The sequence below is a fragment of the Eretmochelys imbricata genome, chromosome 9 (assembly GCF_965152235.1).
Source record: "Eretmochelys imbricata isolate rEreImb1 chromosome 9, rEreImb1.hap1, whole genome shotgun sequence".
NCBI lineage: Eukaryota > Metazoa > Chordata > Testudines > Cheloniidae > Eretmochelys > Eretmochelys imbricata.
Window position 1 is genome coordinate 73,052,589 of NC_135580.1, and position 25,914 is coordinate 73,078,502.

The 25,914-nt window shown below is 38.0% G+C and overlaps 1 protein-coding gene across 1 annotated transcript in view; it reads right to left on the minus strand.

Moving 5' to 3' along the window:
* Nucleotides 1–25,914, minus strand: part of DACH2 (dachshund family transcription factor 2) — a 472,015-nt gene that overhangs the window by 80,921 nt on the left and 365,180 nt on the right. Inside the window, exons 4-5 of the mRNA XM_077826384.1 lie at nucleotides 7,389–7,544; nucleotides 3,441–3,613 (exon numbers count right to left, since the gene is read on the minus strand). Of these exons, the coding sequence (XP_077682510.1) occupies nucleotides 3,441–3,613; nucleotides 7,389–7,544 (329 nt within the window). The remainder of the gene's footprint in view (nucleotides 1–3,440; nucleotides 3,614–7,388; nucleotides 7,545–25,914) is intronic.

The window sequence follows — 25,914 nt, forward strand, 5'->3', positions numbered from 1 at the left end:
CTATTGATGTGGGGTCAGTATGATTCTAGATAATGGTATTTTTGTTTTGTCAATATTTAAGTTTTTAAAAACATAGGAAATTACATTAAAACCCCTACATGAAAAGAACATTATGAAGGTTGTAAAGTAAAGCAATCAAAAGCTAGGAAATACCAGAATGAAGACTTTCCAAGCAATCTTCATTCTGCCACTTTGTGTATATGCATTATGATACAGTCTTTAATTACGTGATCATAGTACCCTTCTGGCCATAAAAGCCATTAAGCAATTTCTGGATAAGCAGGCTCCTAGTTTACCTAGTGAGGTAGGAGGAAAAACAGTTCCTGTGATGATATCTATACAGATTTAGGACCAGATTCCCTCCCCCTGTTCTGGCTTCTTTGTTCTGCATAAGCAAAGGAGCCAGAATCTGGCTGCAGCGGCCCGCTGAGAATTGCCACTCGACTGGTTTAAATCCAGTGGAGCTAGATCCCCCATCCCACACCCAAACATCCACCCTAGTGTAAAGTATACGTCTGGGATCTGCGGGCCACAATTCCGCTCTGCCAAAGTTGCAGTTTGAGTATGTGCTCTGGAGACCATAGCCAGCTGGAATAAGTTAGGGTCCCAGGTTGCTCTAACTTACAGCAGGGACAGCAGTGGAGTAGCCGAAGCTTGAGAAACAGGGAGCCAGTTATAGCACAAGAGAACATCTTGGTGCAGAAAAGAACTGGATCCTTACAGTTAATTTTTGTAGACTATCTGAGCTTGGGTTGTATAAATTGGGGGGCTGAAGGCCTATTCTGGTTTGGTGACACCGCTGGAGCATCCAGACCTCATTGCTGGCTATAGGTAAAGGGCACCCTGCAGGCCTGATTCCACCCATGGGAATGACTAGGATGAAGACCCTGGTCTGGGTAAAAGGTTCAAAATCAGTTATCAATAAGGGTCGGAAATCTTTAACGCAGACCTTGAGTTGTATGCTTACTGTGTTGTGACACTGAATGAGTGGCACTTGGCATCCATTTATATACTGTGAAGGCTCAGCTTCTTTGCACCCAATATTGTTGTAATGGACATGAAAAGATTTAGTCATATTTTGAGCATTCTATTTAATATGTATTCTTAGCATAAACCTTAACGACTCCTTTATGTGTACTATATGCTGTGAATGCATATTAATAGTCATATGTATTTGCATTTTATGGATCCATTGTATAATAAAAATCTTACTGAAAAATACTGATAGTTTTGGTGTAGAACTGCTCCATAAAATTCAGAAGAAAAAAAAGTTTTAGTTTATGTAGAAAGGACCTATTCAATCGTATGGTCTAGAGATCTGAAAATAATGTCAATGAATAGAATTTCTTTTAAGTTACAGACACACCAAAAAAGCATACTACCTTCATTTATTTTCTACTTTCGTAACTTAACTGAACAGATAATTCTGAAATTTTTTAGCCAAGTTTCAGTTGGAGCAAGTTTTTACAGCTGAGCTGTAAATCCCTGAAAGTAGGGATTTATAATGGAAGACACTGACAAACCCTTAACTATAGCAGCGTTAGCAGGTGCCACTGTAATCACATTAGATTATATTATAGATGGCAAAGAAGGCTTTCTGAGTCTGGCCATTGTGACTGCCTAATTTATAGTGTTCCTGTCAAGAAGAAATCAAATTTCATAGTTATGACATTTCTTTCTGGAGCACTAAATGTTAACTTTGCTGATCATGCATATTTTGGTAGGACAGCTTATTTCTAAATGGAAAATATGATATAAAATGCATGATGACTTCATTCAAATCCTTTTTAAAGCAGCCCATTCACACTAATAGGAAATGGGCTAAATGGTATTTTAGAGGTCTAATTATGGAATTAGGTAAACAGTATATTCAATTCAGTTTTAAATTTTAAGTAGCCAAAACACATCATAATTAGGATATATCTAAAAACATGGTCAGTTTTATGCATTCGTATTACATGGATTTAAAGAGTATCAAGGTGGTGTGATATAACAACAGAATAATAAATAATGACAAAAACAATACTTTGCTTCTATATAGTTAATTTAATCTGAGAATCCCATTGCACTTTATAGCCATTCAGTACCAGACTGTGGTGCAGGAAGAAAGGACAGAACACAGGGAGTCTTTCATCTTCCCTTGAAACTTACACAAGGGGCAGCCACAGTCATAGTCATTGTGCAGTCAGAAAAACAAAGGGGAGGAAGGCATCACTAAACACCCCTAAACAGACTGACATAGCAAAGGATGTATGCTGTATCCTGTGAAAGGCTGCAGCAGTGGCCACTCATTGCATATCCCCTACGTCAGACAGGAGTAATTCTGGCTAGAATGCCTCCAGGACCTACTGCTGCTGCAGAGGTATTACACCACCCACCCCACTGGTGGTAAGGGAAGCTGTGTGCCAAAATAGTAGCATTTAACACCTACTTTGTGCAAGTGAAAATGACTACACAAGGGGCAAAGCAACAGAGAATAAGACCGAATAATCCTAACATTTAAAATAATATTTTAACACATGCACACAAAAACCCAGAGACAAAAAATGGGAATATAATGACCCCATAACAGAGTTACAATTTCTAAATTTTGTTTTTATTTTTTAAAATTGCTAGAGAAACACACATGCTCAAATATTAAAACTGACAAAAAGCCCTTTTTATTTTTTTGCACAAATAAAAAGGTGATAGAAGCCATTTTTCTGAAAGTTTACAAAAAAACTTCCACATTGTAGCTACCTGCTCTTCCATATAATCCATCAATCTTGATCCTTGACACTCCCATTTCTAATCTCTTTCCTCTGAGAATGTATGCCTATCTCTTAACATATTTTTAATCCATGATCGGACTTGCTCTTTCAAGACGGTTACCAAATCTTCCTAATAGCCTACTTGCAAGAGTCTTTATAAAAAGTCTTTTGAAAGTCTAAGTACGTTTTATCCATCATTTAAAGAAGCAGGAGTCCTATTTCATATTACAGTCATTAAAGTCCTTTTAGTGATTTTCTGAACTTTTTCTCAGATACTGAAGTAAGGCTCACTGCACTAGAATTCCTGGGATTACCTGCAGCACTTTCCTTTAGTACAAAATGAAAGTATGTTTTTACGCTATATTTTAAAATAGCTTTTGTGTCATTATTAGGTGCAACACTAGCTACCCTCCCAACCTCTGGTCCATGTTAGTATCTGTTTTTAATAATATTACATACTTGCATCAGTAGCAGAGCTGCTTTTTCTTTATTTTCTTAGTGATGTTATCAATATTTATTTATACTGCAATAGCACCTAGAAACTCCTGCCAGGAACCTGGACCCAGTGTGCTAGCTGCTGTACAAACACATAGCTGCTCACTTATGTTCCCAAGGAATCAGTATAATGCCACTGGGAGTGTGTTTTTATCCATAAATCATTGTTTTCTAAATCAAATATTGCACTCTTACCTTAATAACAGAGGCCCCTGCTCTGGAAAGAGGACTATGCATCTGGGCTGCAGCAGCCATGTTAGCTATAGTATTGAGGTGGTTCATCTGATTCATTGCCATTGCAACTGAAGCAGGAGGTAGGCTGACTGGGAGGAGAGGATGGGGCATCATCATAAATGGCAGATCTATCCCTAAAAGAGATGGTGGGCATGATGGTTAGTTAGTCTCTCATTTCATAATCCAACACTTTGGTTCAAGAGCATAGCTATCATACTATAGAAAGAGTAATTAGTCTAGGCTGTCATTATTATGAGTTTGAAATTTATATAACTAATACAACATTGCCATTTAAAATAATTAAAAAGTCAGAGAGAATGCCTCATGCTAATGGTATTTGCATTCCATAAGAGGACAGCATATGTACTGCATTAATCAAAGACAAATCTAGCTGTAAACAAACAGGCAATACTAACAAAACAGGTATGCCACAATCTGCAAGCTCTTTGACCCCTTCAATCAGCAATGTAAAAATTCATGGGACATGCAGAAATTCTTACAATTATATTAAAACAGATCAAGGGGTAAGTTAATTAATATAGTCTATTCTGTCATCAGTGTATACACTTAACTCCCGTTAACATTACTGAGTATTACACATATGCAGCAATTTGATACCAGATTTTGAGGTGTTATTGAGTACGATTATACCAGTAAGGACTGAATACAAGACGGGAGCTAAGTCTGTGAATTGAGATGTGCAGTGTTCCAGTTTAAAATAAAAAATATGTCCACATAAGGCATGGGACCTAATTCTCATTTACACTGAAGCTATTTCACACTGCTATGGCAGTATAAAGGGGCCTGGAAAAGGAGTGAATTACATGTACGTCCACATTAAAGCTCTTTAACACTGCCAGAGTGGTGTAAAGTAGTCCTGGTGTAAATGAGAATCATATTCCAATACCATATGTTCCCTTAACATGTATATATACTGCATCACTTGTCTTACAATAGACCACATAGTTTTCAATAATGATCACAACACTTAGGTGGCACAAATAGACTAAACTACTGAGAAACCTTTTTAATTGCTCTGACTCTGAGTAACACCTATTCTTAAGACTTCTCAGGAGAGACTTCATGATCCCATTTATCTATGAGCATTACCTGATTTTCTCAACACAAACAGGACCAAATTCTGAGTCAAAATGGCTCAATAATTTCTGCAAAGGGAATTTAGGCAGATTAGAAATGATCATCACTAACCTCTGGCAAAATATGAAAATAACATAATTGTATAGCCTGTCACAATTGTAAACTATGTGCCTATTTATCATAGATATTTCTCTGAGTTTATTACCATGGTTCTACCTTAATCATTACCATATTACAGGGTAAATCATTGTTTTCCTGTATTATATTCCTACAGTAAGAGTGCCATGAGCTGATCTTCCTTACATAATTTCTTTCATACAAAACACAATTTCTTGGTCCAACAAACACCAGAAACACCCACAGAAACCACCACCTGCCCACAAAGGGCAGAATCATCTGAAAACTTAACACCCTTACTACCCCTGGACAGCCATCAGCCAAACACTATTATATCCATTCATTGTGGCGTGTTATGCTTCACATTACTTTGTTTATGAGATGGTCCATGTCATTGTTAATCAACATAGTAACAAGACAGAGTCCATGGACATTTCCATTTACTTCTAACCATACTGACAATCCCCTTCAGTTCTTATATACATAAGCTTTTGTTCCCTTGTATATCTCCCGTAGCAGCCTAATAATCTTTCCTCACACTCCATAGAGTTCCAAAACTCCCAGACACCATCTGTCCACTTTGAGTTGTATGTCTATGTAAAGTCCAATTGACATGCAAACTAAATGCAAACTACAAACAGAATATAACAGCACATCGCCAGTTTTAAGACACAATCCATCAAGCATTTTTGAGGACTACACTAGCAAATCATCAGACATAATGTCTGATATTCAATAAACCTTTTAATAGCCTTTAGACAACTACTTAAAATAAAAAATACTGAAAAATATCTTGAAAGATTACCAAAACAGGGAAGAACACAATAGCCTCATATGTAAAACATGTGCAGATACTGAATTATGTAAGTGCATATTCCCCAGATAAGGAACATAAAATTAAAGAATCATCTACACTACATAAGAGTCCTGCAGTCAGCTCCACTTAATCAGATGACAGACCCTAACTGTGCCTGAAAGGGGACAAGCACCCACAGTAAGAAACATTTAAATGGTCTCAGCTTCTCCACCAAATTCAGTGACACTACATAGATAGTAATTAAAGTATTTGGTCTTAAAAATACGGTATTTCTGTTGAATAAGAACTTACTGTTCACAGTTCATACACTTGTGAAAAGTAAGTCCTTGAAATCAATTTGTAAAACTCTCAGAACAAAGATATATACATGAACAATGAGGATTTTTCAAACTTTAGCATTGTTTCCATTCCTTCATCCGACTGTAATCTTTTATCCAATTATCATGTCCCACCTGTTCCTTTAACACTGATTCTATTTTAATTTTGGCCTGGACAATAAATTCTTCTATACACTACAAAAACTTTGGGGCGAAATGTTTTGCTGGAGTAACTCCATCGACCTCAGTAAAGTTTTGGAAGTAGAGAACTTGACCCTTTTAGACTCCAAGATTTGGAGAGGATTTTTACAGTACCTAATCCAGGCAACAGGAGAGATCTTAGAAAAAGAGCAAAATTCACCACCACCATTTGGGTACACATTTACCAAAATGAATGCTATTTACCTTTATATAAATGCCTTTATATAGAAAACTTTCTACTGTTTGTGATGCAGAGCTCTTAATAGAGGTAATTAAGTTTCAGGAAAACTTTTATTGATTTGAAAACAATGAAACTAGGATATGTAAAAAGTATATTGATTGTATGAAATAACACAAGCTTTATTTTTTTTTGAGAAGTTGGAGTTAGCAATAAGAGGAAGCCATTCAATTCATTAGTAAAACTATTATGATAGTGTGTCTAAACAGTGAATTAATCTTGAAGTGGTATTTATAGCTTGGTCGTTTATTTCACGGTCTGATATACCTACATTAATGTTAAATCGGGTCATTAGCTGCACTGTGACATAGTATAAATGCAAAAGACTTAGTTAGGCAGGCCTAACGTCAAACCTCAGTAACTGGGGTGTGTAAATGGTAAGTATGGGAGTGGTGCAGTCATACAAAGCATCATGTTGGATGGAGGGAGAAGGAATTCAGGCACCTGCTGATTACTCCTTCCCCTCTGAGGGGTAGCATGTGATGGTTCTAACACTCTGACCTGTCCCAGCCATGCCTACTATCACTGGATGACTTGAAGAGGCAGGGAGAGGAAGGAGTTGTTTCTACCCACTGCTAGCTCGCTGCCATTTTGGCTTTGTTCTAGTCCCACTCATTCCCACCTTTATATGACATGCTGGATCTCGTAGGATGCTGTGGACTGTGCTTATTGCCAAAATTATATTTGGTCTCTGGAAGAGATTTTTCCCATTTGGCAAAACTGGCAAATGACTGTGTGGGTTTTTTCACCTTCCAAACAGCATCCTGGAGCTCTGTTTTAGGGATTTACATTAGATCTGTCGCAAGCTTGATTATAGCCTGGGCGCTGCCCTCAGATCCATCATCCTCAGGTTTGTAGAAACCAGGGCTATTCTGTAATGAAATGGCTCTGCCAGTTAGTTAGGGGAATGGTTCCTCATTGGTTAATAGTTTAATCGAGTTGCAGCCTCCGGCTTTACCGTGTGCGTGTGTGCGCACGCTAAATTCTTCCAGCTATCACATGCTATTTATTAGTTACCAACTTCTTGTATAGCTTTCCTTCTTTACAGACAAACAGTATAAGACTGAAGGTGTCTGTATCTTAGAGTGTCTTCTTACTGTTTATAAGGACAGTAAACGTACTGTTGGTGAGCAGGTGATTTTGCTGGAGAGGACTGAGGGGATGTGCACTCCCAAGGCTGGATTGTCCTGATAGTGTGGCGTGACCAACACCATGCTGTGATCCTGTTGTAATAGGAGACTGAAGTTTCTCTTTATCCCAGGAGGATTCACTCCCACCTGCAAAACAGTGTACAAAGATATTGTAAATACCATATTCTTCTCTTGAAGAGGTTTTGCTAGCTTTACTGCAAATTTTTTAATTATCCTAAATTACTCAATTTTTTGTTTTGGAATATGTCATAGTTTATTGATTACTCAGCACCAAAAAGGCACATAAGTGCTGTACCTGAAATAAATGAATAATTTAATAATCATAAACCAGGCCAAATAACCTAACTAGAACACCGTGTACTCCTTCTGGAAACAGAGAAAGCTAGATGTTTAAGGATAAAACGACACAAGCAGAAAGGACTCACAACTAGTTGTGATAACAACTAAACAGGGACTCTTCTTTTGTAATCCACACACAGGACCTCACCATTGACAATACCCAGTGGGAGTTTTTTTCAAGGAGTTGCTAAATAATAAAATAATAAAAATTAATAATACCAGCTAGCACTAATATAACAATAGATGGGGAAACGTGCAGAGAATTTAAATGATTTGCCTAGGGCCACCGAACGGGTCAATTTTAGCATCAGGATTAGAATTTAGAAGCTCCTGGATTCTAGTCCGGTGCTCAGAGCACCAGACCAGACTCCTCTTCAATGCTAAATTCTGAGTATAATTGAGAGATTCAAAGACCAAACTTGTAGATAGTCAGCTTTGAGGCATTTATATGTAACATTCAGGTGTACATTTTGTTCACAGTAATTGATGTCTAAGAGAAAAAGCAAAGTATGTCAGATTAAACATACTAAACTGTTTGTTCTTCTGGAGAGATCTTATTTTGGTTTCATGGCAATTCCTATGTGAGACAGTTATGCACGTGAATAATCACGTGCTCCTCTTATTAAATCACAGTAAGGTAGAATGGGGTAAGAATTTTGCAATGAGTCTGGTCCACAAAATAAAGCCTTTAAACACCTATTTGTAAAAGTTGAACATTTCAGGAACACGAAGAGGCCAGAAGGTTAACCTAGGTACATTCCTTTTCCTTTCATCATGGATGTTTTAGATTAGATTAAAGAATGATAAGAAACTGTGTATCTGTAGTATTGATATTGTCTAGAATTTATTAACTAGAATTGCAATTAGAATCAGTAATACACTGTTGTGGTGCAATGCACAGAGGTGGCAGGCAAAAAAAAATGTATTTTAATTGAAGATGAAAGTAACCACATAGAAACATTCAACATTCTTTATGGTAACATTCAGCTAATAAACATGATTAATACTACCAAACGTAAAAGACTGAAAGATCAATGATTGCGCAAAATGGGAATCACTCCATCATTTTAATACCATGTCCAAGCCATGAATTACCTTACCATTACAGATTTGTAATTTGTAAAATGATGAGCAACACATTGACAAAGAAAGATACATTTATACAGCACTAAATTATACCATAGGATATAATATAATGTGGCATAATTACAGCAGTGCTCAGTACCACTGCCACTGTTAAGGTTGTACCAGCATTTCCATTATAAATTGAATATGCTGCATACTGGCTGTTTCAAATCACATTGAACTAAAACTTCAGTTATTCACATGGAACTATTCTCAAATATAGGCATTAACATTTGATAAAATATTCCTTGAGTTAAACAAGTGAGGAAAAATGATTTTCTAAGAACACTTTTTAAGAACTGATTTGCTAAATGATTTCTACCATTTTTCAGATTTTTTTTCAATATTTTAGTTTAATGTTTAATATATTTTTTAAAAAGTATTATTGTTCAAAGTACAGCTTGTATGTACTTAAGTGACCTAAACTTTCACTGGCACTTAAATATTTAAAAGTAGATTTTCAAAATGATGTAAAGAATTTATACACATAGATGTTTGTGAGGTGTTAATTTATCAAGTAGAAATATCTCAACAGTCCTTGGACCACAAACTTTTATTTTGCAAAGCAGAAGGTCCAATCCTGCGAATGTTTACAGACAAGCTTGACGTGACACATGATTAACCCCACTATAACTATCTATGTGCATTAAGTGTTTGTTGTTCAGGACCCCAGCCATTTTCATGTCTTTTTCCTTGTGAAGTCAGAGTCATGGACTTCAATGGAGCTCTGCCCATTTTAACTGACTGAAGATCTGGCCCACTGCCTTCAAAATGTAAACTGATTGCTCAGGAAGTTTGTCACAGTGATTTTTCAAAATGGAGGGGAAAAAAACCACAGTCCTTGCCTGAAAGCACACCCGTACCAGCTGTGCTCTCTTCCCTCCTGGCCTACCAGTGTCCAGAACTCCAAATTCAATTACCAACTCCTAAAAGTTTCTCCTTCCTTCAATACCTCACCATGGGCCCAAGTTCTAATACAAATTCCACCCCTCTGACACATTCCACTCAGATATCTGCTCTTGTATTCAGGTTTCCTCCACCCACACCCACTTCTCCCTTGAGAAAAAAAGTCCGGCTCACAGGGAAGTCTAATGAATCAATCAAAGTTGAATGCTAAGTGAAATTTAATCATAGGGTCTGAAATTTACATAGATATCACCACACCCCACTGTGGTAAAGACAGACAGAAAGTTTCCATAATTAAGTTACATGGTGAGTAATTCACTGAAAGAGAAAACTATTCTGAATAATAACACCTAGCTCTTACATAGCATTTTTCATCAGTAGCTGGCAAAACACTTTGCAAACAAGGTAAGTATCATTATCCTCGTTTTACAGATGGTGACACTGAGGCACTGAGAACTGAAGTGACTTGCCAAGGTTATCTGCAGGCCAGTGGCATAGCTGGAACTAGAACTCAGGTCTCCTGAGGTTTAGGTAGTGCTCTGTTGTCCAGAAAACCTTTTCCCTGACACTATATGCACTATATTGCAGAACTTGTTAATAGAATTGTCACTGAGCAGTTAAGGACATGAATCTTAAAAGATGGCTTATATCCTTGCCTGAAAATAATTCTCTCTTTCTTCATGTGCTTGATACAATATGAAAAATTTAAGTGTAAATTTAATAATAGGCAAAAGCCTAAAGACCCAGTATAAATCCATTCCAACCTCTACTTTCTATACAATCATTCTTAGGAGCTAATTGTATAAAGACAGCAATTAAGTAATTTCGACTTCAATAAGAAAGCAAATGGCTCATTTTATAAGTTAAATATGCTTAGTTCAAAGGATCCAAAACTAACTCATATTCTTCTAATTTCAAACACGTCTTCAAAATTCCACAGAAATATTTGTGCACACATACACACACATTCACACCAAATGCTAAAAGCATAATGTAATGTACAATTATTGTCTGTATAAGAATAGAATTGTGAGCCCATCAAATCAACAGTATACATATTCTCAAATTGTTGATTATTACCATAATTAGAGGTCAGTACCTACAGCAACTAAATCGTTGTAAAATTTGAAAATCAGATCCAGATACAATTTTTCATTAGATTTTTGTTAACTGTTCCCATTTTTTGTGCAGGGAGAATAGGCATCATTAATATGGCAAATGTAATTGTCCCTTATAATACAAAACAAACACATAATATCAAATCCTGCCTTGGGATACAATAGTTTATAGGGGCATAACTGAACGCAAAATTAGGCCTGTGGTCTTCATCACGCGCAAGGTGCAATATATAATAAAAGGCAAATCGGTCCCTCTCATACATGGAGGAGTAGGTATATTTAAACAGGCTGGATAAATCTGTCTTTTGCTCAATCCAAAAAGTGTAGCCTTTGGAAAAACACAACATATTTTCTGTCATAATTAAGCTGTCGAAGACCCACATTCTTTACTTAATAGCGGATGTGGAGTGTAAATTAAGACAATGATCCATGCCTGGATGCATGCCAAATAGTGTCTCTACGATAGATGCTGAACAGAAGAGAAGGAAAAAAAAAAAAGAAAGAAAGAGAGACAAGAAAACCAGCAGGCAGTATCATTTACAGAAATGAGGCAAAAGTCTCTTACAATAAAACAGTGATGTGAGCTGGCTTACAAGTTATATACAAAGGAATGTAATTTATTATTCATTTTTAGGGAAAAAAGATTTCATATTTACGTATAAAAGTTAAGAAAAATTAAACAGATTCTTAAGTGTCATAAAATTATTATTAGGTCATTTTAAAGTATATTTATTTGTCAAAATGCAAAGAAATGCGTTTCTGAACATTACTAATGAGCAAAGAGCTTCACATTTAAAATTGTCACCCCGTACATACAATCCTCTCCCCCTCAAACAAAAGAAAACACATGAAGGTAACTTTCTCCTATCTTGCTTCCATTCTTGTTGGTCTTGACTAGGACCAGACTCTCTCAGTCCCTTACTCAGGTGCTCAAAAGGGGAGGAAAGACTCCATCTTGCATAGCCTATGATGCCAAGGGCCTGTTACAGATGCAGTCCTCTGTTCAGGAGGGACCACAGGTAGAAATATCTCAAAACCATAAACTTTTATTTTACAAAGCAGAAGGTTCAATCCTGCAAATGTTTACAAACAAGCTTGACGTTACACATGATTAGCCCCACAGTGATTTTTCAAAAAAGAGGGAAAGAGAGCCAGGAGAACTGGCTGTATTTTAAAGAAGCCTTATTGAGGGTGCAGGAACAAACCATCCTGATGTGCAGAAAGAATACCGAATATGGCAGGTGACCAGCTTGGCTTAACAGTGAAATCTTCGGTGAGCTTAAACTCAAAAAGGAAGCTTACAAGAAGTGGAATCTGGATAGGTGACTAGGGAGGAGTATAAAAATATTGCTAGAGCATGCCGGGGTGTAATCAGGAAGGCCAAGGCACAATTGGAGTTGCAGCTAGCAAGGGATGTGAAGGGTAACAAGAAGGGTTTCTACAGGTAAGTTAGCAACAAGAAGGTGGTCAGGGAAGGTGTGAGACTCTTACTGAATGGGGGAGGCAACATAGTGACAGAAGATGTGGAAAAAGCTGAAGTATTCAATGCTTTTTTTGCCTCAATCTTCACAGACAAGGTGAGCTCCCAGACTGCTGCACCGGACAACACAGTACAGGGGAGGAGGTGACCAGCCCTCAGTGGTGAAACAACTAGTTAAGGACTATTGAGAAAAGCTGGACATGCACAAGTCCATGGGTCCAGATCTAATGCATCCAAAGGTGCAGAGGAAGTTGGCTGATGTGATTTCAGAGCCACTGGCCATTGTCTTTGAAAATTTGTGGTGACTGGGGGAGGAAAAAGGCAAATATAGTGCCCATATTTTAAAAAGGGAAGAAAGAGAACCTAGGGAACTACAGCCTCTCTTCAGTCCCTGGCAAAATCATGGAGCAGGTCCTCCAGGACTCCATTTTGAAGCACTTGGAGGAGAGGAAGGCGATCAGGAACAGTCAACATGGATTCACCAGGGGCAAGTCATGCCTGACCAACCTGATTACCTTCTATGATAAGATAACTGGCTCTGTGGATATGGGGAAAGCAGTGGATGTGATATATCTTGAGTTTAGCAAAGCTTTTGATACGGTCTCCCACAGTGTTCTTGCCAGCAAGTTAAAGAAGTATGGATTGGCTGAATGGACTATAAGGTGGATAGAAAGATGCCTAGATTGTCGGGCTCAACAGGTAGTGATCAACCGCTCGATGTCTAGTTGGCAGCCAGTATCAAGCGGAGTGCCCCAGGGGTTGGTCCTGGGGCCGGTTTTGCTCAACATCTTTATTAATGATCTGGATGATGGGATGAATTGCACCATCAGCAAGTTCATAGATGACACTAAGTTGTGAGGGAGAGGTAGATATGCTGGAGGGTAGGGATAGGGTCCAGAGTGACCTAGACAAATTGGAGGATTGGGCCAAAAGAAATCTGATGAGGGTCAACAAGGACAAGTGCAGAGTCCTGCGCTTAGGAAGGAAGAATCCCATGCACTGCTACAGGCTGGGGACCGACTGGCTAAGCGGCAGTTCTGCAGAAAAGAACCTGGGGATTACAGTGGACGAGAAGCTGGATATGAGTCAGCAGTGTGCCCTTGTTGCCAAGAAGGCCAACGGCATATTGGGCTGTATTAGTAGGAGCACTGCCAGCAGATTGAGGGAAGTGATTATTCCCCTCTATTCGGCTCTGGTGAGGCCACACCTGGAGCATTGTGTCCAGTTTTGGTCCCCCCAGTACAGAAAGGATGTGGACACATTGGAGAGAGTCCAGCAGAGGGCAACGAAAATGATTAGGGGGCTGGGGCACATGACTTACAAGGAGAGGCTGAGGGAACTGGGGTTATTTAGTCTGCAGAAGAGAAGAGTGAGGGGGATTTGATAACAGCTTTCAACTACCTGAAGGGGGGTTCCAAAGAGGATGGAGCTAGGTTGTTCTCAGTGGTGGCAGATGATGGAACAAGAAGCAGTGGTCTCAAGTTACAGTGCAGGAGGTCTAGGTTGGATAATAAGAAACACTATTTCACTGGGAGGGTGGTGAAGCACTGGAATGGGTTACCTAGGGAGGTGGTCGAATCTCCATTCCCTAGAGGTTTTTAAGGCCCGGCTTGACAAAGCCATGATTGGGATGATTTAGTTGGTGTTGGTCCCGCTTTGAGCAAGGGATTGAACTAGATGACCTCCTGAGGTCTCTTCCAACCCTAATATTCTATGATTCTATGACTGCTCCCTCAATGCACATGGTGACCACAAAGGGGACAGAGAGACGGTAGGGTCAGGTCCTGGCTACCTGCCTTCACATCAGCCTGCAGTGCAGAGTGTGTTGGTTGCAGTGGAGAAGGGTAAAAGAGGGTATAGCCTGCACAGTGCCCCTGTGCCCCAGGTCACTCGTGAGGTGGGGTGGGGGAGAAGAGGGCACAGTCCTGTCCTGAGCTCCCCCTGGAGTGGTGTTGGTGCACATTACCCCTAGCATTAACGCTATGTTTCAGTATACACAAAGAAAAATTAGATAAAAATCTAATTACTCCTGCTGGAAGATTGCAACATGATACTACTTTATTTCTGCGAATTCAGAACAATAACACACAAGAACGAAAACCAGAGAGAGAGAGAAAGCAGGCAGCTCCCTAAAACTGAGAGGAACAACTCACTCCACCCTGGCTAACTGCAGAATGCCTGCTGCATGCTTTTGCTGCAGAGCCCTCTAGCTGACAAGAAGGTTCCAGAAACAATCCCCTCCGCTTCCCCCCAGCCCCGGGCTCTTAAAGTGATCACTCACAATTCCAACACAGTCCTCAATACACCACAATTACTACCTCAAGCTATCAGCTAAATGCCAAAATTTGGCCCAAACACCGAGGCCCTTTTTATTGTGTGCCTACTATATAGGACATTCTAAGTCTAAAAAGTAAAAATATAGCAGTTAAGATACAAATGGAAGCCTATGTGTGGGAAAGCACTGGTACATGCTACAATAAGTAAAGCCCAAGAGCTAAATGGATTTAGTGAGAAAAATCTTATTTATTAATTAAAACTAAGTATTTATCATAGGCTTAACCGAAGAGCGTTTGACATAACTCATATATCAACCCAGGAATTAGACTGGCATGTTCAAGTAAGCAAAGGTAAAACTAAAATAGCAAGTCCCAATACATTCACTTCTAAATTAAATGCTGTGAGATGTAAGTATTCCCTTAGTACCACTTTACGGCACAGTGGCTAAAGTCTGTGCGTTGCTGTTATTGAGTTCCTAAGATTAGTTCAGATGCACAGGGAATTAAATTGCAGGTAACAGAAGAAAATATGTGAAGTCAATCTAAGCAATACACACACCTTTTCATTACATGATGTACTGTGTATTTACAGTTTTGTGATAAGCTTTCAAATGTGGGTATTCATCTGTTTAGGTTTCATCTACCTACAGTAAGAAAAGGATGTTTTCCTACCATTGCTTTCTCCCTCCAGATGAAAAAGTCTTTATTCCTCTGTAGATGCTGCTGCTCACATATTTTTTATTTTTCATAATTATAACATCACTACTGAAGTTGAATTAAAAGAAGTCAAGCTCCATCTAATGTACTTTGCTTCTGAAACCAGAATCTAAGAAGTTTTTTGATGACCATATCTTTGTGAAGATTAAACTACCTTCTTAGTTTTATGTGTTGAAAGATTTTCAAAAAGTAATCTAAGTTCAATTCAGTGGCAGTATCTTCTTATTTGGATTTGAGTTCAAGCTATCAGCCTCAAAATTGTGTGCTTGGCCTAAATGAAATTCACACTGTCAGAGGTATCTTTGAATGGAACAATCACACTATTTCAATAAAAACAACAAGGAGCCCGGTGGCACCTTAAAGACTAACAGATTTACTTGAGCATAAGCTTTAGTGGGTAAAAACCCCACTTCTTCAGATGCATGGAGTGAAAATTACAGATGCAGACATAAATACACTGACACAGTATATGTCTGCATCTGTAATTTTATGTTTGCATCTGTAAGTTTTACTCCATGCATCTGAAGAAGTGGGGTTTTTACCCACGAAAGCTTATGCTCAAATAAATCTGTTAGTCTTTAAGGTGCCACCGGACTCCTTGTTGTTTTTGTGGATACCCACTTACACAGCTATCCCCTGATACCGTTTCAATGTATGTACCTCATTTTATTTTGTTGTTACATATTTTAGAAAAATGTAACTCAAATTTTGAAAATGTCTTTCATGCTCAGTTTTAATGTAAAGCATTTTTAAACCTACATTTTTCATGTTATTAAGTATACTTTCAGCACCTCCCTGAAAGTATCTATATGTTGTTGTTTCAGCACTGTTAATCCAGAACACTTATCACCAATGGCCTGATTTGCAAAGATGCTGATTACCAAAATTCCTAAAGACTTCTTTGGGATTTGTGATTGCTTAGCACTATGAAAATGAGGTTACAAATTCTGCCCTTGGATGCTTACATGCAGTGTCCATTGACACCAACAGGTATGTGAGAGCAGAATTTGCCCCAAATAATGTAAGTACACTTTTTTTTTTTTCAAAATCTGGTAAAACTCTAAATCAAGTGACCTAAACATACACCCATTAGGTTCATGAGGCGGTTTTCATATGTTAATGAAATATCAATTTAGCCTTAAAATAACATATACAGTATTTTAAAGCCTAATCACTAGATTTTAACAGATGTTTACAATATAGAAACACAGCACTCTGGTGTTAGGTTCTAAGTGCAGCACCGGTTTCCAGTACTCATGACTAGTTACTCCAACTAACAAGTGAGCTGTGGTATTCTGCACTAGTTGCCTCTAAAATGGATTTAAGGTGTAACTCCATGTAGTGCATAATGCAGTAGTCCAAGCTAAAATAAACGAAGGCAGGAATCATGGAAGTAAGGTCTGCGTCTGTGAGGAAGGTTCACAACCTCTTAGCCAGACAAAAATGAAAAAAGCACAGCTGATTGCTACTATTTGATCATATAAAAGCATCTGGGACTCTAACCAGAGTACCAAGTTTCAAACTTTGGTTATAAAGAATGGGTGAACATCCTCATTCAGGAGAGCTGACGTAAACTCATCCACTTACTTTCCTTAGCCCACCATAATCACCTCAGTGTTCTCACCTGTCCCAGCCCATGACCCATCTCACTTAGATACTGGGAAAGACAATCACAGTCTCTGGGCTGTGCATAAAGCTGAGTGTATAAAGCTGAGTATCATCAGCATACTGAAAACACCTCAGCCCATATCTCCTCACTAACTCTCCAGACAGCCTCATAAACATACTATATTAGTGGAATAACAGCAAAGACCAGAAGTACTTCACAGCAGGAGACTATCAGGTTAGAAGAATAATTGTTCAACAATACCCTATGAAAGCACTGATCTCTCAGTGAGAAAAGAACAATACCACCAAAGAGACCAGGGACCATAAATGTGATAACTGCACCTAACAATCTCCATGGTATTAAAAGGCAGCACAGAGCTCTAATAGTATCAGCACAGAGGTATGATTTTCATCCATCAACAGGAGATCATCTGCCAACGTGACAAATGTCATTTCTGTGCCGCATCCAGGTCAGAACACTAATTGCCAATGCTCAAAGAAGGCTGAGGCGTCAGCATATTGTGAGAGTCATCTCATCATAACCTTTTCCATAATATCTTGACAAAAATGGAAAACTACGTATCAGTTAATAGCTGGAAAGATTTGTAGGTCAATATCTGGCTAGTCAGCATCCAGATATGTTTTTTTAAGAAGAGGCCAAACACATAGTTCTTTTACAGCAGTTGCAACCCTGCCATTCAGAAAGGAGGCGCTGACAATTTCCACCAATAAACAGCCCAGTATTTATCCATGGGCATTCAGCAGTCAGGAAGGACAAGAATCCAAAGCATAGATTGTGCCAAGTATCCTGAGTCTTCCAAACCTCTGTAAGCTAAACTGATTGGCTCTCAACATATTATCCTGCTTACACACACACAGTCTAGTCTGAATCAAATTAATCTGATCAACCAAATAAGCAGAAATTTCCACATTTTAGGATCAACTCATGAGCAACCAAATGAAGACAGTTCAGCTTAAATCCGGCTATCTACCCACCAAAATGTAGGTGAGAGTCGTATTTGATAAACTTTATACTGAAATGTCTTCCCAATGAGAGTGAGACAGTCCCATTCTTGTTAAATTGCTGGCAAACTGTCAATTAGAAATTGAGTTTTTTTTAAGCAAGCATATTTGTTTCAATGAGTCTACGATGAAAATCTATTTTGGACAAAGCAGTCTCCAAAATAATGAGACCTATAAGAATCTCAAAAGCTAAATTAAAGATGTACAAAGGCATTTTAGTCTTGAATGTATTGATTTGTGTAGCTGCATGTGTATTTGGCAGTATCATACTCTGGATTGTGCTCTAGAAATAAGCCATAAAACTGGGGAAAGTAAGGTATTAAAAATGGAGAAATCTAGTGATGGCTTTACTGGGCTACTTCCAAAAACTTATCAAGTGGTTCAGCAGATGTAATTACTGCTTAGCCATGCCAAGGTTCTGAAATGTGCCTATTAATTCAGCAATTCCCAATCTGTCCATCAGTCAGTCATACTTAAAAAATATGTCTGTCACAACTTAGGTGAAGTAATCTATTGATAATTATACAATAAAAACTCATTTGAAAATCTGAATATAATTTCAAAACTTTCTGAAAAGTCTAATGACAGCAAAATGAAAGTTTATTTCAAAGCAAAGGAAATGCTGAAGATAATCATGGACATGTCAGAGTTTTCAATGCTTGTGACTAATATTAGTTTTTTAAACTCAAACACGTTAAGGAGAACACCACAATCATGATTAGACAGTGACTTTCTAGAGGGGAAATGTGTCTGACCTATAGGCTGTATAGGGAACTAAGTGTGCCTGCCAAAAAGGTATTCCCCCCTCCTTCTCTTTCATGGGATAGAGAAAGGAAAATAAGTAGGAGAAAGGAAAATAAGTAGAGGGTCAAAGAACAATGATTTTGGAGAAAAAACTATACACATAACATTTTTAAAATCCCTAAATTATTCCTATCACAGATTATTCCTATCACTATTTTTATATAGCATTTTTATTAGTGGGTCAAGGAGATCCTAACTGCATGTAGAGAAATGTTGTGACAAAGCTGGGCTTCAAAAAATCTGTCCACGGCACATATGATCATTATCCCAAATGCCACCTTGCAGGCAAGCTCAGCAGAGAGAATAAGGTTATAGTAAAACTCTAGTCTGAAATGTGATCATGTGAAAATAGTGCTTTGTTACACAACCGACCTGCTTCCCGTGTGTATTCAGACTCATAACTGTTGACATTTTTAGTAACCAATATAAGATTTTACAACTTTATACTCCTGTTGTTAATGAAGAGCTAACAAAGCAGTTGGAGAGTGAACTAGATTGTATTCTGATTTAGCACCACCAACAGAACTGTGGTCCATCTGCTAGGCCAAATTCTGCCCTCCATAATACTTGCACAAATCCTCTGAAGACAATGGATTTTCCGAGGTGCAACTAACAGTAGAATTTGGCATGAGATGTCTTTATTAATGTTGATGATACACAAACCAGAAATAAAACAGCTTGATTTTCAGATCTGAGTCTGCAGGGTTGGCAGTTAGCATAAAACATCTTTTTCGCTTCAGATTTCCTCAGTTTAGATCTGCAAGTCACTGAGATCATAACATTTTTACAAAAGACACTTATAAAATTAGAACTACATTTTAAAATACACAGAAAAATGAACTTTCATTCCTAGAAATTTTTTAGAAATTGAATCTGCAACTCTTTGCATTCATAAAACAAGTACTTTATGAAGAAATAAAAAAAAAATATTTTCTCATAGTTGACAAATGAACTGAAATAGCCAATGAGATAAATATACTGTGCATTTGTAATGTGTGTATATTTGGATAGTCTGGTTTTCAAAGGCTTCGAATATTTGCAGCTCCCAGAATTGCAGGTGCTCAGTATTTGTGAAAATCAAGCCATTAAAGTTTCAATGGTTTATAATTTACTATTTCTTTTAAATATCACTAACAAACAGAAGAAATTACAGATTGTAATCTACTGAGTTAAACTGTAGCATCATACAAAAACGATGTATTTATCATCTCTTCAGAAATTCCTAACAGGGAAGAGCCCCACATGAAAAGTATAGTGGTTTGCCTTTAAATCTGGTTGGGGGCAGCTCATGCTTACGTATTTGGACAACTTTCCAAACTTTGCCAACCTGACACTAATCCACACAAAGCTGAATGCCATAGGAGATTTCATTAGAGAATGAGGGGTTGCAAAAGAGGTGCTGCATAACTATCATCATTTTACAGTCAAGCTGAATGAGTTCAAGTGCTCTCCAACTAAATTTACTATCATAAGCCAGTCTTGGAAAGGGATCAGCAAATGCAGACCCTTATTCTTGCAAAGACCCACCAACTGTTCCAGTATGTGGGATATTTGTAGGGTATGTGCTAGTTCTAATGTTGCTGAACTGTTTTATATGTGGTATTTCCTACATGGCAATATACTTTCACCAACTCCCCCAAAATCTGGAGTCCCTGCCAAAATCATGAAAGCTTGTCAGTATGCTTAACTCACCCAATAAAGGTCAGCAGTGAAATCCACAGTGCTTCAGTTAATGTCAGTTTAAAAATAAACATGCGAATATGTAAAAACCTTGACTCTGCCAACAGCCAGCATACTTTATACTTCTTTTTTTATTCTGCTTTTAATAATATGTATATGCTTAACTTTTTTTCTATTACTGTTTCTAGCGACTGAATAGAGATTTAAAACTGATCTGTACGGAATTCTAAAACATCGAGGGAAGTTGTCTCAACCTTCGGTCATCCTATTTTACTGATTTTTTAATTTCAATCGAGGCTGGATTTTCAGGTTACTTTTCTAGCATATCAAACCTAACCATCAGGCTCTCTCATAGACTTTGAGGGGTCTAGTTCTCTCCATAGCTCTCCATGGGAGCTTTGTCACTGACTTGAATGGAGAAGGATTAAGACCTTAGAGATATCCAGCAGTTGTAAGGAAAATATTCAGATTATTGACAAATCCAATCCTTGTTGTGGTATAAAATGTATTTTAGATTTTCAGAAGGATACTCTGCCTTTAGCCACACAAAAATCTCAAGTTTAGCTACAATAAGAGAAGACATAATTAAAATATTGGTAGCGACATTTCATAGAAGCAAAGTACTGCCTAACTGAAAGACTCTAAAGAAAAGAAAGAGTTTTAGTTGCAGTGTATAACAGCATTGTGCCAGTCTAAACTTCAACTAAGCTTTTAGATTTTCTGGGTGGGTTTCACTTCTGCTCACGATGTAAGTATGCACCACCTTGATTAAAAAAAAATATTGACAGCTTGCATTCTCATACCAATGCCTAGTAACAAATTCCAAATGTTTTGTCACATTTCTTGTGAGCAATGCCATCTGCCAGAGGTGGCATTTCATGGCTGTTTACCCCGACTCCCTCCAAGAATTCATCTGCCACTATCTAATGCTGTCTGAATAAAGGGGATTAAGACTCTGATGCAACAGAGACTATTGATAATTTGGTATAATTGGGAAGAAATGAAGATAAATGAGGTTGAGGATGGAGAGGCAATTAGTTGAGCTGCCTGTACAGCTGTGTTCTCGGCCTAGCTCCCCTGGCCTTTTCTTTGGTGAGGTATGTGCAAATTAAACATAATGACAAATACACACTCTCCAAAGCTCTTTAGTTTGGAAAACTTGAAGATATGATTTTCACTTTTGAGATCCTATGTAGTTTTCAAAGAAAAATGAATACTTTCTGTAGAGACTGCTAAAAGAGCAATGCACTTTCTACCACCACTCCTACTATCTACTATTGTTCATAGTTATCCTTCATTTGATAAAGACAGCACATTTGTTGCTTGTACACTGGCTTTGATTGAGGGCATGAAGGCCACTATTCACCTAAATTCTACAGATGGCCCTGACCATTCCTGAAGTTTGGGGTTATTCACAAATCAAATTAAAATTCACATTTTAAAAAACACCTCTCTTCCGCCCCCCCCAAAAAGCCTTGATCCTAACACCCCCTAAATTTGGGATGTTTGAATTTCAGGTCCAAATTCTGCAGCTGGAGCCTCTTTATATAATGTTCCTCTTTTTAAAAGTATTGGTCAGTACACGTCAAGGGAGACCTCTAAAGTAAACACTTGACAGTTAGAAAGGGATTATAGGTGATGGTCTTTTAGCAGTGAACAAATCAGAAAGCTAGTTATCCAGGTAATTAGTTCCACTTTCTAAGTTGTCATGTTAAGGTAGGCATAAAGTAGTCATACCTACTGAACAGTAACTTAAATCTAAAATTAACAAGATTGCAATTCAGACCTCCATGTAAGAAGGCTCAGAGCCAGACGTATGACCTAAATCAACCTTCTTTAAAATACCAGCTTATATTTTTGAAAGTAACTTGTTTTGTTTTTTTTGTCACAAAGTCAGCTGTGTTCGGTTTGCAGAAGGTTTGAAAACAAATGGTGAATTTTTGCATTAAAGAAACAACAAAAATGCTCCTTAGAAAGAAGATTAGTGGGTCAAAGGGCATTTTGGCCTCGAAAGATATTTTCACTAACTGAAGAACCCAAACATCTCTTCAGATCTATTACCCTAAGTAGTATCCAGCTGAGTCAGTTCTTGGATGGCAGACCTCTGAATCATACTTTCTTTTCTGTATCAGTATTGTCTTAATCGATTTCCAAACATAATATTAGTGGTCACAGTGCTGCTAAAAGTACTATCTTTTGGATAGAACATAAGCCCAGGTACTGAGCTATTAAGCATTAAAGAAACTGGTGATGGTGGCAAATTTGGACACAAAATACAATAAAGTCCTGCACTAATGTAATCTTGATTAATTTCTTTCACAATCTGCATTTTACACTATTTAAATTATTGTGTGTTATGAAAACAGCTTTCTGGAATATTTGTAGTGAACTTTAAAACACTTGAATTGGCCCCTTTCCTAGTTCAGGGGGTTTCTGCAAAAATATAATGTTTCCTGCTAATTTTTTGCATGAGCAAAACTTTCCTCAATGCTCAGCACTACATTCTTTCCAACTATCTAGAAGTCAATGAACATTTCAGTGCAGCTTTTTGTGACGTATTGTTGTGGTTTGAGCTGGGATGGTTGGATTGCATCATATGGCTGAAAACACGGAATTTCAGATGAGTATTATTTTAGTTTGGGAGTTGCAAATCAGGAGGGAAAACTTGGAAAATGTAAAAATATTCTATATTCAAAACCTAGTTTTTATGTACCTGAAAATTACCTGGTATTTGGCTATTCCTTTAAATGTAAAAATCATTTATATATAAATGTGTGGGAATGGCCACATTTTCCTATTGGTCCCCATTACTTTAACTTTACATTTTATACCTGTGGTCTATTATGAAAATCCTCTTTAGTAGCCTGCTGTAGTGAAGGCAAGTTGATTTGCTGCTATTGTTTCTACTGCCTGATATTATTTTATTAAACTTTTCTAAGCTAATCTTCAAGCCTGTGACTGACAGCATGCAGTGCACAGCCTGCGCCAGTCAAATTCAGTAATGCTTTGGCTTTTCATTAGAGTCAGAAGGTGTCCTCGTAACAGAGCAGGCCAGCCGCTCTGCCTATCTCTGCCTTTGCTTCTCACACCTGCCGCAGAGATTCACACACTTACTGACATTTGTGTTGGCAGCCGCCACCTCTTAAAATAACAAAGGGCTGAGCACTCCCAAATAAAGCCAAATGCACATATTTGTGGGTGCTCTTGAGATGCAACAACACTGCTATAGTCACTATGCATAGCTTGGAACCACCATGTACCTCCTTCCCAATTTCTCTACAGTTAGCATATCAGTTCAAGCCTTATCTCAGGTGACATATCTCCACACCTTGGGCACACCTTGGTATTTTATGCATGGTTATAACATTATAATTTATATTACAATAATACCTAGGAGCCCCAATCAAGATCAAGGATCTACTGTGCTACGCCCTACATAAATAGATAGTAAGAGACAGTCCCTGTCTGAAGAGTTTACAAAATGGGCAAAAGGCAGGAAGGGAAACAGAAGCACGGGGGAGAGGGGAAGTAATTTACCACAGCTCAGACAGCAAGTCAATGACAGATCTGGAAAGCAAAAAACTGCAGCCTCCTCCCCACATTTGTTATCCTCTTTGCACCCTCCTCCTCCATCACAGTAATAATGTGCATGTAATAAGCTCCTTGTATACTGTTGCTTTCTTACTCCTTTCCCCTCCTCACAAAGAAAAATTTGTGTAGACGGGCACTATTCTATTTACATGTAAATTTTGCAATCACAACATATAGGGCCTGATCCAAACCCAGAAAATGGAAAGACTCCCATTAACTTCAATGGGCTTTGGATCATGCTGTTAATGAGAAAGCAGCTTTTCTGTGTTTTCATATGATCCCCAATATCACTACCTTTCAAATGCCCTCGTTGATAACACAATGTAAGAAATAGGTTTGTCATTACACTAGAGAATGCTGTGTAGTTAACCATGAATTTTACTCCACCTCCTTTTAGAACAACTCATAGCTATACTTCTCACATATTACAGATATACGTAACCCCTGCCTGCTTGGCATGGCACTCTGTCTCCCTCTTGTGGTGGCTAGGCCAGTTAGAGATTGGTGAGCCTGCTACAGCCTTGGCTACAAGACAGGTGTCTTTAGCTCAGGCAGTAAAGGTTCATGCATTCAACTCGAGGTCCCAGGTTTGATCCCTGCTGCCAATGCCTCTGTGTGGGTCAGCGTTACATATATAAATAAAGGATCAACAGAGATTAATTACTTTGACTACTAGGAACATTTATTTAACTTCTCTATACCTCATTTTCCCTCTTTTTGAATACAGGTACCATCATTTACCTGTGTCACAGTGGTGCATGTGACCTTAGTAATAACTTTTGTAAAGTTATAAGTTAGGGCAAAGTATTAAGACCAAAACAGATGGGATTTCACAAGCGTTTTGGGAACCTAAAAGCAAAATAGTCATTGATAAAGAATTTTCGCAATGCATGTTTCATCCAGTTCTCTTGAACCAGTTCACAAATATTTAACTGTTGAGCTTAAGGTGAACCTGTTGGCAAAATGGCATTGCTGTTTTGTGTGTCTTCGAAGGGGTATGGCTTATTATTACATCAGAGCACAGCATGAAGAATACAGACGTCTTCTTATAATGAGAGAATAAATGTCTCTGTGGAAAAAAAAGTTATTCTGAATACATGCTGACCAGATCCATGAAGGTGACTTGAGAAGAAGTAATTTGTGGCCAATTCTTCTATTTGTAAGAATGAACCAATGACAGATAGCTATTACTGATAATGGCCATGGATTTCAAGAGGCTTTTAGGGCTCATGGTATTAGACTGAGAACAAAAATATCAAAAGGTTCTTCTCTCTAGCACTGCTGGTATCAAGGTTAATGAGCTAAAACTAGTTAAATTGATATTACTAAATTAACGACTTTTTTATAGTACACTGCATGGATGTTAACAGACAGGCTAATGTGGAATATGGCTAGTCTTAATTGAATTAGAAGGTATCACATGTATACAATTAAGATAACTGAAGACTGTGGTGCTATAAAGTAATTGCATCCAGTTCCAGTTCTATCCCGTCCATCCCATGCCCATCATCACATGCTATATGTACTATATCACCGCAAAAGTGTGCTTGGAAAGTCAAATTCAATCAATGAATTCCAAACACATTCAGTTACAAACCATATAAAAGGGAGAAAAAGGACGTGGCTGCACAAAAATTGGTGCCAGTACTATGATGTCTACCTTAAAATTACTATTAACTGTGAATTTTACACTTGAAAAAGTTGCTAATTCTGAGCCCTACAAAGTGGTGTGCATCAGTGAAGAAAACAAGAAATAATTTGGCCTTCAAAACCTTTATGCTTGAAGATTTGTGGGTCAAGATATGCTCAAATTCAGGAGAAGCAGGGTA